This window comes from Colletotrichum tamarilloi, assembly GCF_030869305.1.
Source record: "Colletotrichum tamarilloi strain Tom-12 chromosome Unknown Scaffold_7.1, whole genome shotgun sequence".
Lineage (NCBI taxonomy): Eukaryota > Fungi > Ascomycota > Sordariomycetes > Glomerellales > Glomerellaceae > Colletotrichum > Colletotrichum tamarilloi.
This window is the reverse complement of record NW_026849390.1, coordinates 555,772-570,074: the sequence shown is the minus strand read 5'-3', so window position 1 is coordinate 570,074 and position 14,303 is coordinate 555,772. Positions and strand designations below refer to the sequence as shown.

Genomic DNA, 14,303 nt, shown 5'->3' with positions numbered 1-14,303 from the left:
TGCTACGATGACCTTGGGGGAGCTGGCATGCTCTGCCTGTACTCAGAAGGACCGCAAATCCGTATCCCTTGGAGTTCGTGGGTCGCTAATCGTGACGGCAATGCGAGCTATGGTGGGGTGGCTAGACTAGGCGGAATATGTCCAAGCAAGCCAAAGGATGGAGTGAGCCAAGTTGTTGTTAGGGAATGAATTCCTTGAGGTAAAAAGACGGAGAGCTGTGGAAGGAGGAGCCGCCCGGATAGAGGGACGCGGTGGCCCGGCTAGGTAGATCAAATCGAGAGCTTGAGATGGCGAGCTGGTAGAATCTGATCCGGGGCATGGATACTGTTCCTTCAAAGCTGTAGCTTGAGTCCGTGGCAACCTACGTATTTCATAAAATGGCTAGGGGAACAGAAACGGCGGACCCGGCATATGTCGAGAGGGGTCTGTGGTTGTAGTTGTGAGCGGACTTGGGAGGGAGATTATTCGCTCCTTGTTTTGGGGGAAGTAGTGAAAGGGCGAACTGTTCCACTCAGAAGAGGGTCTCGGTCACCCAGAGCCACACCAGTTCTTTCGATAGCCTTCACTGCGGGTGGTGATGACGGTAGTGGGGCACTGGGACGGCCACAATGTAACTGGGTTGACTGGAGAGCGGGTATCGCAGCTCGCGCTCTGTTGATCTGCTGGTAGGTTTGGCGTTATGGCGGGGGCTCCTGGAAGCTACTACGCTAGGAAGGGAAATCAAGACCTAGACAGAGATGGTGAGGTGGTGTTGTCTGGCCTCCGTGTCTGAATCGATCCCGGCAGAGCTCAAAAGCACTTGGAAGCTGTTGAGAATGTGGAGGGCCGTTGTGTTTGGCCTAAGCCTAGTTGGAACTCAAGGGCCTGATGAAGCGCCAACTGGCATGAAGATTGGTCCTGAATATCGACGAGTACGAAGAATACGCCGTATTGTATAACGAAATACACGGCAACGGCTTGGTGAGTAAGGTATCGATGTGCCTCGTTCCACTCACTTGGGCCCGACAAGGGGATTAGATCGAGTGAAAGGGTTGCCGAAGATATTCAAGCAGATGAGTACGTCAGATCTGAAGACTCGAAGCCAGCGGTAAGGCCAAAAGTGAGACGAAACTGCCCAAACATGTGGGTATTGTAGCTGCGTTACAGCCAGAACAGGCGTGGAATGTAGATTTCAAAGTCAAAAAGCCCGCTGGTGTGTGATGGTGTACGGGTGGGTGGCGCCAAGTAGGGAGCGAGAGTCGACCAGATGGGCAGCTCTGAGGTGGCCTAGGATACGTGACTTGCCGAAAATGTGAAATGTCTAGACGGTTGGACAGTCCACAACAGTAATAGGATACTCAGGAATGGACTGGGATAGAGAACGGTTGTGCTGAAAAGTGATGAAAGAAGCTGGCGCGGGGTGAAGGGGTTTTTGGCGCAGCCACCCTTGCGAGCTCTGTGTCTTGCTGGTGGTTCCCTAGCCTCGGGAGAAGCGGTTTGGAAAGACGGCCCTAGATTGATTAAGGTTCCGGGATGGCGCGTGAGTGCTGGGGCGGCTGAGGCGTGGCAGACGCTGGCAAGAGGCCGATCCAAGGCGTGATATGGAGTCCCGTCACCACCCGTGTCTACTGATGAACGTGGCAACGGCTGGTCGTCCTAAGCCCAAACGGCTGTGAATGTCCGGGCTGTGCTCGAATTGGTCTGGCCGTCTGCCCAAAGTCTTAGCATAGGGAGAAGAGTAAAGATCGTCCGACCCAGCGGTACCGGCAGACAGGTTCGACTCACCCCTCCGCCTGAAGAGATGGGTTTCCTCCTCACAAGCGTACAAAGTACAAAGGACTCTGGATCAGGAACTGGACTGAACGTCAGAACCCGGCGGAAGAAGAGGCACAGATAAGCCCTGGCAGAATGATGAGACAAGGGTCTTGTGTCTAAGGTGATGTAACGGGCCAAAGCAAGCGCCCAGGTCGGTGGTGGGGGCAAAGCTGGGAATGAGCTTGCTGGGGTTGGGCGGGAAAAGCAGATAATTGAAGCCCTGTCAACATCTGGTTGTTGAAGTTTGATCAACAGCAGTCTAGCTGAAAATGATGTGGAGGTTCCTGTTGTTGATCTGATGTTCTGATCTCGGATCCCGCGAGAGAAGAGCCGTGACAGCTGGGCATACTCGCCCTGGAATCGACATGGATGAGTGAACGGCGGCGTCCTCACTAGTTGCTTAGTACGACCCAAGTTGCACCTACACGGCCGCCAGGCCCATCCTTTGAAACCGCGTTCCTTAAAAGCCTGTCCGCGCAAATTTGCCGTGTAGCGCAGATGCGTTGAGCGGCGCCAGCGCTCGTCTGGCAGTTTAAGAAAACCGTGGGCGCGTTCTTCTGTGCCACTCTAGCGCGGAACTTGTCCAAGCCCTGGCGTCCAGTCACAACTCTAGGCCTATGAGCTCGTGTTAAAAGGTCACTCTTAGACAATGTGGGCCTGGTCCTGTCTAAGACGGCGGAGATTGATGATGGGAAGCTCCCGTGGACCTGTTGACAGCTACCCGTCACAATGGGTGTATTACTTGGAATGATCGTATTCGAATTTCGAACCATATGAGCAGTATCCGCAGCAAGATGTTCCCCGCCGAGTCCGAGCTATCGTTGCTAGCAGACTTTGCAGAAAGGAGCCAAGGACCCGTGGAACACGCCCAATTTGCAGCGGGACGAACGGCCAGAGGCACGGGGGAATACCAGAAGAAGGGGACTGACTGGCCAGGCACTCATGGATGCTTTGCGTGTTCCCAGGCTGTCGGGGCGTCGAGCCATGGGCTTAGTGGAGGCATCAGGAAGAGGAGCAAGACAGAGAGACCAGCACCCCTCATCAACCCTAGCCACACCCACACTCCACACCCACTTCCAGGTCTTGGGTCCCAGGTTTCGATGTCATTGAAATGGTGAAGGGGGTGTCGTTGGAGCGGGAGCACAGACATGGGGTCGGGAGGTGCGGCCGGGGTGGTGTGGCGGAGGGCGCAAGGGCAGACAGAGATGTGAGAGCAGTAGGTAGCGGCAGCATAATCTAGCTTTCTTGGCTTTGGGAACCTGATGCCGCTAGCGCCCATGCTTAAAAAGGCGGCGGTCCTGAGGATGGGACGAGAAATGAGTTCAGGTCGGTGCCGTTGCCGCCGTCGTCTGTTGCTGTCGTGTAGCTGCCGGTGCCTGTGCTCAGTGACATGTCGCACTTGAGTGGAGAAGCTGGATTTGGAGAACGGGAGTCGGCGGGATCGTAGGGGGCAGGCGTTGACAATAAGATGCAGCTGAGGGAGCGACTCGATTCAGTATTGAGCCGTCTGACGGTTGAGAAAAGGAAAACGTCGCAGCTGAAGCACCACAAAGCTAGCAAGATGCCAGGGGAGAGGACTGGCCCTGGCAAAAGAGTACCTGATTGAAAGTTTCTCCGCCCTGTTGGTTCATGTAATCCCAGTGCCTGGGCGGTCCCCCCTCCCCCCCTGTGGTCCCGAGAAGCTCGTTGAATTGTCTAACCTCCTTCAGTCTATGCCAGAATCCTTGGGTAGGTATTGCGTATCCGTACGCGATATGACGGCTATGTCGAATGAACAGAGGAGATCCCAGGGACGACGGCTGATGTGCAAGATCGAGAATATCAATTGCTTGCAGTGAATACACCAACGGACCACTTGCTCGGGGGCGTCTGGCGCTGGCGCATCTCGACCAAAAGCGGGAGAGCAGTACTGTCTGTGTACGCAGTCCGGATATAGGGAAACTTCGTAGGAGTCGACGATCGAGACTGGCTTCCGTCCCAGGACAGTCGGGGCAGGGAGGGCCATGCCAGTGGTTGAGGCCAATGGAGGCGTCGGCTGTGGATCGAAAGCGGGCGCTGATCAACAATCCCAACATGCAAGCAGAGCAACATCGTCCCATGCCAGGATGAGCGGCAGAAGGCGAGGGTGGTTTCTTGCTCCGTAATACGTACTTTGCGCAGCTAAAAAGGCAGCCAAGTGGGCGTGCCAAAGGTTGATCTGACAGGGCTCGTTCAAGGCGGGAGGTCGAGCCTGCATTAGTCGATATGCAGCAAACGCTGTCGTGCGCGGTAAGGAGGATATTTGGAAGAGGAGCAGCTGGGGACTCAGGAGATGGAGAAGTGTCCGGATTGCTTTGTACTGATGGCTAGATTCATCGAATTGATCATGGCCAGCGGGCGTAGGCATTGCATTGTGCAGTACGTCGTACCCATTTCCGTATGTAGATGTCTTGTTGAATCATCCAGATTCCAGTTGTGTCCAGATAGGTAGCTCGAGGTTACAGGGGGCTTAAATTGAGATGCGACAACGATAACCTGGGCACCGTTTACTTTGATCCAGGTTGGTTCAGACCAGGCTTTGCATATCGCGTGGCCTGACCAGCCATATCGAGAAGTGAAAAAAACGAAAAGCGTGGGAGTCACGTGGGAATTGTGTTCGTCGTGTTGTATCGCAGCACAGGCACGATGGCATAGAACTTGAAAGACCTGACGCAGAAGAGATGGCAGACGAACAAGGCATCCGCGGAACGGAAGGAAAAAAAGAAAGTGGAGAGTAGCCCGAGTGGGGATGGTGAGTTTAAAAGAGTATTATGTAATTAATGTGCTGCAAAAGAGGGCAGGAAAAGCAGGCCCCAAGCAGGCCCTCTTGGATGATCAAGTCTCGAAACAGCAGGAGTCAAAAACTGGACGGGCCGGGTCCACCTTCCAAGTTCCCACGATTCGGTCCCATGGTGCCGTCGGCGCCGGGGGCCTTTTGTCAAGACTCAACCTGCTTAGGTACGGAGTACCTTACTATGCAGTACTCCGTATGGATGATGGAATACTCCGTAGGTACCGCCTACCTTACTCCGTACTCACTTACTTCGAAGCAGAAAGCAGGCGGCCCACGGCTCGTCGAACCCCCCCCCCCCCCCTTCCCCTCGTCTTTCCTGCCGTGCCTGCCTCAATTCTGCCAATTTGGTAGTCGGAGAGAAACATGACATGGCCCCGTGGTCTATCCGAATGGAGTACCTTGGGAGCAAAGCCCTGCTCATATCCTGGACCTGAACACATTTCCATCTGCATTCGACACTCTACTTCAGGCGTACGAGGAGGGTCAAAAGGAGTTGGGGTTGAGACTCAAGAGTCAGTGACAACTCGGTATGCAGTCATGTTCATGGATTCAAGGAATGCGCGGCAACGCAAGATCCGACGATACACTGGAGACTTGATGCATTCGTCCAACCAGAGTTCGTTCCTATGGCCAAATATATATCGGTCAAAGTTTGCAACGAGTCGATCATTGGATAATCTAATGGCCAAGGAACTGTGTCTATGCATACATGGTCTTACGAACCTCGATTTTCCCTTGGACCTTCCTGAATCATTCAATTCTGTCGTCTACACTAGGTACTATTATATCTTGATACAGGAGTGGAATCCCACAAAATGAGAAGCAAAAATAAAAGAGCGATGGGTGGCGGAACCCCAGTTAGCACCAAGCAGACTCCAGAGCAAGGTACACTGCCTTACCTCAATAATCAGTGGTCTACCATGTAATAACCATGTTTTCCTATTCCATGATTCCAGTGCCCTAAGTCATGAAGCTGCCAACATATGCCAAAGTCGGCTTCAATATCCGCAAGTCCCTCAGTGAAGAATTCAAAATTACAGCGTCCAACCTTGCACGGTGGCTTCATCTCCGCATTGCACCTGCTTTAGGGGCCGAGCTTGAGCAAGGAAGACCGAGGCTGGACAGGGACCTGCAATATGTAGCGCGTGCTTTCAAATTCTCAGGTAAGATCCGGATGGTAGGGAAAGTGCCGGCTCTTGATCATTGCGCCTTGCCTCACATCTCACGCTGCACGCTCACACACCACTTCAGTGACTTCACTCACACAGCTCCTCGCAGTCTACTTTCTCCAACAACATCCTTTTCTCTCACTTCTCCAACAAGTTGCCTCCTCTTCTTCCCACTGTGCTACGGCATACGGCACAAGCTGACTTAAGGTAGGTTGCCATTGCCCATCTTCTCACACACACACACACACACTCTCTCTCTCTCTCTCTCTCTCTCTCTCTCTCTCTCTCTCTCTCTCTCTCCCCCTCCTCACGCCGCCCCCAGCCAGTCAGATGTCGGTTTGAACTGGGATATGCCTCATTGCGGCGTTACGGTATTGTGAATTTAACGTGCAATGACCCGATCCAATGGTTTTTAGCGGCCCAGACCGATCGAAGGTGCGCTGCAGTATTGTGCACCTGCCGGTCTTTTTTTTTTTTTTTTTTTTTTTTTTGCCTCCATGACATGTTTTCCTGGAATTTGTACACTTGTCTCTTTTCTTTTTCACGGTCGGAAGGAAACTGCAGCTGCTACTGGCAAAGGCAGTACCTGAGGTTTGGCAGCAGTTGGCTCAGTCGTATATATCCGTACCTGTGAAGCTGGGTTAAGGTAGTAATACCGATTGAGAAGGTATACGTACCCGTATCTGTACTTACCATCTAAGGTCCTTCCTTCCATTTCCCCGGCCAGTCACTTCCCGCGTCTTTCCGCCCCTAGGAACTGGCTCATGGGCATAGGTACTTGCCTGAGATGCATCTCATGTGGCCACACTTGCCTCATTCGCCCTCTTAGCTTGGGACGGTTGTGGACAACAATATGGAGTGTGCTGTAACTTAGATTCAGCTGCTGCAATGCCATGTCATGTCATGCACTGCGCTGCATCGCACCGCATTGCATCTTCTCTCGCACATTCAAAGCAAAATTCCATCGCGACGCAGCAATTTTTTAAAATAAACCACGGCTCCTGAGCGACAGCGCCAGTGAGCTTGGTCAACGAAAGGCGAATTGCGGCACTTTCCGAGACATCTCAGCTGGACCTGGACCATCTCAGTCATCCACTCCATTCCCATGTTTTGCTGCTTGCAGCTGTCAAGTAATACCTACCGGATAATCAGCCTTATTGCACGCCGCCACAGTTTAAACACACCTCACATCCGCCCTCACAAGTCACATCAAAGAATAAGCGCCCTGTGCGTCCGTCGCCAAAAACGGCATGCTCCAAATGCATCTCTGAGCATCTTGGCTCTACATTGCACCAAAAAGACTAGCTGAGCTGAAGCTTTAGACTTTGCTTCGCCCTACACTCTCCCAGTCGACAGCGCGTTAACAAATCGATCATCCAGATGGACTGCAACGTCTCATCTGCTCCGTGTTTGCCGCACAATGGAACCCAATTCTGTCCCTGTTTCTTGCGTGGTTTGGTTCTGTCACGCCCATCACCGGGGGCCCGGCTTCTAGAACAGAAAATACCCCTCAACTTTTTTTTCCAGCATGTCAGCCTGGCCTGGTCGAAAGTTTGCAGCGCTTCTGGGCTTGTTGCGTCTTAATCCAACCGTCCTATCCGTGTCGTACCGCACCGCACCACAGTCTACTATGGCTCGGGAGAACCCGAGTCACGACGCAATCAGCTGCTCGAAGCTGCGACTTCATACCATCCATGCTGTTTGCTTCAATATCAAAAGTAGCACCCTATAGCAGGATCTGGCCCACCGGGACGAGTCTTCAAACCCGTCATATATGACGGAGAAGACGCTTTATCCGGAAAAGATAATGCATGGTCTCATTTGCAGGACTCGCCACAAAACCGCCATCGTCTCGCAATTTTATTTGCAGCGCTCTATGTCCTACTTTGTTCCACCGTCGAGGGTGTTAGTCGTCTGGTATAGTCCCAAGCAACAGACGCACCTCACTTTCTCCCACCGTTCTTGGTGACCCAGGTCATCCGCTGCCGGTGCAGGGTTGCAGATTTCCCGTGGCAAGGCACGCCCCGAGACAAGGGGGCCTACGACAGGCCTGAGCCCTGAAGCCTCTCGCAAGTCTTCCTTCATTGCTTTTTGCAATACCCCACCAAGGAGGCGGTCATAGTTCTGGGTCCTTGTTGGGATCATGGGTTTTGATACGGGTACCGACTGCAGATTTGCTTCTCAATATGTCGGCCGCCTCGGAACCTCGATGCTGACCACCGGGTTCAACGACGGCCAAGAGTTTTTTCCCACTACATACCCCCAGCACAGAGCAGTCAATATTTTCATTGAGAGATGACCAAGAGAAGCGCCGTTCGTATACGGATACTCCAGCAAATCACATGTTAGCCGTCAACTATGTGGCCTTCTCGTCTGTGGATCAACACTCCATAACAGGGACGGGATGCATCTACCCATAGAAAAGGGGAATACGCCCAGATAGGACCCCTCACAGAAGCACAAGCATCATGCTCAATAGTTCCCACAGTCCTGCAGCTACGGCCCCAGGCTCCCTATTCAAATCCTGACAGTGGCCTAATCTAGCGTGGCCTGGTCGATAGAGACTCCTTGCAAAGTTACGGCACGGATTTGACAACTAACCCACCCCGAAATGGAGGGACTGCTTGGACAAGCAAATATGGCATACGGTTCTCAATTGGGAACGAAATCGTTGCCGAACGGCACTCGCGAGTTGCAGAACTCGAGGATGAAAAGTTTGCAAACGTTACAACAGCCGTTGAACCATCTGTGGCGCGCGGAATCTTGATCGCTGCAGATAGTCAACGGTAACGGCCGTTGGCTTATTTTGCTCGATAGTGTCACCAAAACGTCTTGCCCTTTCGAGGTTGACGCCATCGGATGAACTGCCTGCGAAAGGCTGGTAGTACCAGAAGACAGTCATGTTTGGCAGCGCGACATGGCGGATACGGTTTGCAAATCACAAGTAATAAGATGGCTTGATATAGCCTTTAGCTTTACACGCAGTGATCAAACGAGCACGACGCCGAACGAAAGTGATAATGGCTCCCTTGCTCATATCCTAGCAACCCCCGAAGGCGGGAAGCTGCTCGGTATTACAACAAATCAAGAGAAACCTGACTTCGACTCCCGCGGACCCGGAGAAGAATCCCAAATGTTAGGTATGACCTTTGCGTTAAGGGCGACAAGCGGTAGAAAATGCTCAATTGCTGCCAGCCTCGAAGCACGCTATAGCTCTTCCGGTATTCTGCCAAATCTGGGCACAACCATCCATAGACTGGCAGAGTCAATCAGTCTTCACAAAAGAACGCAACATGATTGTACCTCTCTCTCGAGAGAGAGGTACATGCCTGAACAAAGAACGCGAACCCGCATTTGGTTAACATATATGCAGCCACTCGCCATACCACGAACGTCTTTCGTCCAAAAGTCTAGCGCGAAAACAAAAAGGCCAACGATGCTTGGCGTCTTACCAAAATTTGCCTAGCCAGGGCCTAGAAGGATCGCAAAGACGGGGGGCATGGGGGCCTCGTCCTCAGATGAACCCAAGGCTTCACATCGTTCTGTACTTCGTCCGCTTTCCCATCCTTTCACAGTGGGGCAGAAGCGGCCAGCATTGGCTTCGAAGCAATCGCAAGTGCCGTCAAGTGAGATCAGCAAAGAGGCCCTGCCGTTGTGGCTGGTCAAATCGACTGTAGGTATGTTCACCAAACCCATGTTGGCATATGCTCCGATAGCTAACTTATCTAAAAGATCAAGCGGATGGCTGACACAATGAGGAAGGCGTTTTCAGGTTGAATCAACCGGACTAGCCAACAACATGGCTCTACTACAGCCCCATGTTGACATCAACATACACGACTACCTATGAACAGGGAACAAAAGTCATCAAAGACATCAAGGACGGCATATCAACAGAGGACCATCACTGCGTAATTACCCGGGAGATGGGAAAAGGGAGGGGGAAAAACCGCATCTTAAGAGAGGCATCAAAACACAGGGGCCAGGCATACGTCAGTCTTGGAGAGAAGGTCCTAGCCTCGACTCCCTAGGAGCCACAGCCAACCCACTGTGATGACCATCGCCGTCATTCCTCGCCTTTTGCAATCACGGTTCATTGGTCATCATCATACCCAGTTGCTATGGGGTCAGCCATGTCTTACTACGGGCGCAAAGGCCTCTAGTAATTTCTAATTCTTGTTCCATGTTCAGGAGACTTTGGTGATGGTCTCTTTAAGATGCTCCGTATCTACTCCTACTCAACCAGCTGTGTACCTTTCTACAAGATGGAGATGCTGACCTGAAGGAATATGCGGTCTGTAGCTTGTACACCCCAGCTCGTGCTGCTTGGTGAAAACCTGGTGAGGTTGTCCATCATCTGCGACCATACTCATCGTGCGCTTTGATATCAAGTTCTTACCCCGGATGGCGCTGAGTGGACCGACCGCTCCGGGATGTCGTCTTCGTTCAGCCGTGCGATCTAAGCCGGGTTGTGGGATGCCTTCTCTTTCCCATCCCCAGTCAGGGTCTATGTGTTCAGACCTCAAAGCCACAGTCACAGTATCAGAGTAGCATCCTGATCTTCTCTTCGAAATCCGCGGCAAAGTACCATCCGGTGTAGGGTATATCGATACATGCGCCTTTCTTTGTCAATCTCCGACGCGATGGACGAATTACTTTCGGCATTGAGCATCGCAATGGCCTCTTCCATACGGTACCTCACACTTTAGATGGACGTGCGGCTCTTCTTCGTCCGGGCCGAATTCCTCAAAGGCTACTACCTACCTATAACGCGCGTCCCAGACGGGTCAGAGGCGCAGGAACGATGCAAATGATCTGCCGATATCTCAAAGCTTCCCTGGTCGCATAGTATCGGTGCAACCATTACCATTCTTCCTATTGGAAAGGCATTCGTGATCGATCTATTACACAGCCATACACATGGTGACATTGGCTTCGTCTTGTTACTCCTCCGCCTCTGGTACTGGAGCTTAACATGGCGAGTAACAGTAGGACTTCCAGAGTTTTTTCAAGGGATAGTTCACATGTACTCGCATTTATCACAGCAGACCTGCGCGCATCTACCAGTCGGCAGATTGAAGAGCTGGACCAACAGTGATCAGACCATACCAGACCGTATTTGTAGATCCCATGGAACTGGATCCATGCAGCCTCAAAGTTCTTTCGCGCAGTCTCAGGGACAGCCCGCCTTCGAATTTTCCGATCCGACGAGGGGATACTACTCTGGATTTGAACATCCAATCGCAATGGGCATCAACGACATCACCTTACCTTCCTCTCCTGTTGCAATGCTACCAGTTTGGGATTTCCTCTCGGGGATTATGCAGGAGACGCCCAATGGATGCTACGCCAGGAACGGACTATGTTCGCCAGCCCATTGTGACATTGCGATCAGACCGAGTGGCATTCACTCACACTCAACAACAGCCCAACCTCATCTGTTGCCATCAGATTACAACGGGCGCAAAGCCACTCGCGGTCGGAGGCGTTCTTCCTTGGTGATATACGAACTTAGCGTTACAGTCACTCCTGCTACGTCGGTAACACGACGACCGAGTTAGAAGCGGCGGCTAAAGCTGTCGGTACCTTGCGAATGCTATGATGCTCAGAGGTTGTCGGAAGAACCTCGTCGGGTCCTTAACAATTCGCCCTGAAGGAAGGGACGGGGTTTACACCTCCAGATCGACTTGTTGAGGTACATAGGTAATGGTTCTTCTAGACCTGGAGGCTGGCGGACGATCTCATGCGCCCTTCCCCGTTCGACATCAAATCCCAATGCTGAAGCGTCCGGGAGTCATGAAATTAATTCGTCGCACAAGACAGAAGCCAACTGAAGGAAAATAAAAATTCAAAAGGCGCCGAGACTAATTGCCGCTAGAGATGTGTCACAGCACCTCTAAAGTTATTACGCATACGGACGTAAGAATCGACAAGGAGGCGTGGGAGGGTGATGGGGATGTTGGCGTCATCCATCTGCTGTGGCTGATAGGGGTGTAGGGGTCGCCAGTACGTGGCATCTGCAGTCCCCCGTGCTGATGGCATCATCCCGCTTTTCGCAACGAAGATCGCAACAATTCCCCTGCTTTTGTTTCGAATTGACGATTATACGTCTCGAGGTGGCCGTGGGTGCTCCTAGGGAGCTACATACAGACACCAGTGACGGAACTGCAGATACCGTTGCCCACCGCCTATACGTGCGGCGGTTCTGAAATCAGGCGCGGGGGACTCGGGACCGAGTTTCCTTGGACCAAGTTTCGTTTCAAGCACAGACCAGCTTCCCTTGGGGGAGGGTTGAGTGACTAAGCAGGGGAAACTGTCTCTTGGAAGAAACTGGTCACTTGATTCTGCACGTGAGGCCAGCATCAAGCACGCGCCCGGGCCGTAGGGGTCTTGGACCCTGCCAAAAGGGATGAATGGAAGGTTTCAGCCGCGCTGTCAATAGGAAGCGTGGTTCTAAAAGGGTGAGATGATGTGAAGCTCATATCGTACCATGAACTGGAAGCCCTCGATTACATCGTCGACGAAATAAAACATTACGTGTGTGAAATTGGTGGTGGAGCTTCCAACCACACGTCCGATTCTCATCACAACCCACCCGTATCCGTCTTACAAGCAAGGGAGTGAGTGAGTGAGTGATCGCAGGGAGAACCAGATACTGTTGTACACAGAAAGCACACAACAAACAAAACATTGAGAATACAAGCAACAACAGGATCAACGGCAATAACAGAGAGAGAGAAAGAAGCATAATCATAATGGACCCAAATATCTCGGCATCCGCTCTGGGTGAGCCACACCACCTGGGCATCGGCTTCTACCTCCTCCCCTTCGCCACGTTCCTCTGCTTCCTCGTCCCGGTCCTCTACATCTTCCCCCCCATCCCGGCCACCACCAGCGACGCCCTACGCTCAACCCACACCAAGATTGGCGTCTCGCCGCCAAAGAGCAACCTCCGGGACCAGTACTCCGTCAAGGCCGACGCCGGCAGCACTTCCAATGCCGGCACTGGCACCGGCACCGGGCCCGTCGCCCGGGTCAAGGCGCTCTGCGTCTACCCCATCAAATCATGCCGCGGAATCGAAGTGACCCGGAGCAAGCTCCTCCCGACGGGCCTGGAATTCGACAGGCTGTACACTTTCGCGCAGCTCAAGTCCCGCTTCCCGGCCGCCGTGGACGACTCGGCCGAGGCGAAGGACGAACACACCTGGGAATTCGTCACGCAGCGCCAGTTCCCGCTCCTCGCGACCATCAAGGTAGACGTCTACGTGCCCGACGCGACCAAGTCCACAGTCTTCATGGAAAAGTCCTCCGACGCGTGGATCGTGATGCGGTTCCCCTGGCGGGAACCGGGGTTCCGGGGCACCATGTCGTGGGTGGCGTCCAAGATCCGGGACGGGTGGAGGGGCCAGCCGGAGATGGAGGTGTTGTTGCCGGTCGAGTTTCCGACGGACGCGGAGATTGCGGAGCGCGGTTACACGCGCGAGGACGTCAAGGTGTGGAAGGAGGTCGTGCCGGCTCTGAATATGGAGAAGGAGTTGCCGGGGGAGCTGTGTCGGTATTTGGGGGTGAGCAACAAGCTGGCGCTGTTCCGGGTTGATCCGGGGCAGTTGAGGGAGGTGTATCGGTGTGCGCCGAGGAAGGAGGAGGCTGGGTATCAACCTATTGTTGGATTCCAGGATGCTGTGAGTTTTTGTTCCTCCTTTGGTTCTCGGTTTTGGGTCCCCTTACCCCTTTTTCGGGTTTCTCTTCGTTGAGAGGGATAAGAAATGGATGTGTGGGAAGTGAGAGAAGGAGACTTGAAGCTAACGAATCATTTGAAAAAAGTATCCCCTGCATATCATGAACATCAGCAGTCTCCAGGACTTTGACGCCAAGGTGCCCAAGGACGACGAACTCAAGCATCTCGATGTCAGGAGGTTCCGGTCCAACATCATTGGTAAGTTCGATTTAATATAGCATGAGACGATCTCCTTCCCTCGAGACTCTCTAGAGGCTCGATAGCGGGCAAACTTTTAAGGCTCAAGAGCTTTACTGACGAAATCCTGTGACAACATAGTCTCTGATGCGCCAGCCTACGATGAGGAATCATGGAAATGGGTCAACTTCACCCAGGGCACCTCAAAGGTCACTGTCCCGGCCAAATTCCAAGTCTCGTGCCGTACCGTCCGGTAAGCTCCCTTCCTCCTTTCCTCACTCACTCACTCACTCACTCACTCACTCAAAAAAACACCTTGACTAACACCCCCTCAAAGCTGCAAAATGCCAAACGTCGACCCAGTAACCGGCGCCCGCCACGGCGCCGAACCGGACCGGTCCCTCCGCAAGCTCCGCGATGTCGACGAGGGCGCCCCGCGCATGGGGTGCCTCGGCATGCAAATGTGCCCGCTCTTCGAGGGCACCGACCGCGTCGAGTACATGCAGGCCTGGCTCGAGGTCGGCATGGACGTATCCGTGCTTGAGCGCGGCGACCACGTGTACATCAAGCAGTGAAAATCCAGGCCACTTATCTTGATCTTAATCCTGAAGGA

At 53.0% G+C, this 14,303-nt stretch overlaps 5 protein-coding genes across 5 annotated transcripts; 2 read left to right on the top strand and 3 right to left on the bottom strand.

Moving 5' to 3' along the window:
• Positions 1 to 1,635: 1,635 nt before the first annotated feature.
• CTAM01_03112 (uncharacterized protein) lies at positions 1,636 to 2,280 on the bottom strand (the record flags this gene model as incomplete). Its single annotated transcript, XM_060519149.1, has 1 exon — positions 1,636 to 2,280. A coding segment is annotated over one exon (645 nt), but the record flags the coding sequence as incomplete, so codon positions are not given.
• Positions 2,281 to 3,075: 795 nt separating this feature from the next.
• On the bottom strand, positions 3,076 to 3,678 carry CTAM01_03111 (uncharacterized protein; the record flags this gene model as incomplete). The annotated part of the gene is made up of 2 exons (XM_060519148.1): positions 3,076 to 3,268; positions 3,647 to 3,678. 2 exons carry the CDS (start codon positions 3,676 to 3,678, stop codon positions 3,076 to 3,078), a joined length of 225 nt encoding a protein of 74 aa, XP_060386147.1.
• Positions 3,679 to 7,891: 4,213 nt separating this feature from the next.
• On the bottom strand, positions 7,892 to 8,677 carry CTAM01_03110 (uncharacterized protein; the record flags this gene model as incomplete). The annotated part of the gene is made up of 2 exons (XM_060519147.1): positions 7,892 to 8,027; positions 8,505 to 8,677. The coding sequence occupies 2 exons, from the start codon at positions 8,675 to 8,677 to the stop codon at positions 7,892 to 7,894; spliced, it is 309 nt and encodes a 102-aa protein (XP_060386146.1).
• A 2,242-nt stretch (positions 8,678 to 10,919) lies between these two features.
• On the top strand, positions 10,920 to 11,336 carry CTAM01_03109 (uncharacterized protein; the record flags this gene model as incomplete). Its single annotated transcript, XM_060519146.1, has 1 exon — positions 10,920 to 11,336. The coding sequence occupies one exon, from the start codon at positions 10,920 to 10,922 to the stop codon at positions 11,334 to 11,336; it is 417 nt and encodes a 138-aa protein (XP_060386145.1).
• Positions 11,337 to 12,530: 1,194 nt separating this feature from the next.
• CTAM01_03108 (MOSC domain-containing protein) lies at positions 12,531 to 14,265 on the top strand (the record flags this gene model as incomplete). Its single annotated transcript, XM_060519145.1, has 4 exons — positions 12,531 to 13,457; positions 13,600 to 13,711; positions 13,832 to 13,943; positions 14,028 to 14,265. The coding sequence occupies 4 exons, from the start codon at positions 12,531 to 12,533 to the stop codon at positions 14,263 to 14,265; spliced, it is 1,389 nt and encodes a 462-aa protein (XP_060386144.1).
• Between the last annotated feature and the right edge of the window lie 38 nt (positions 14,266 to 14,303).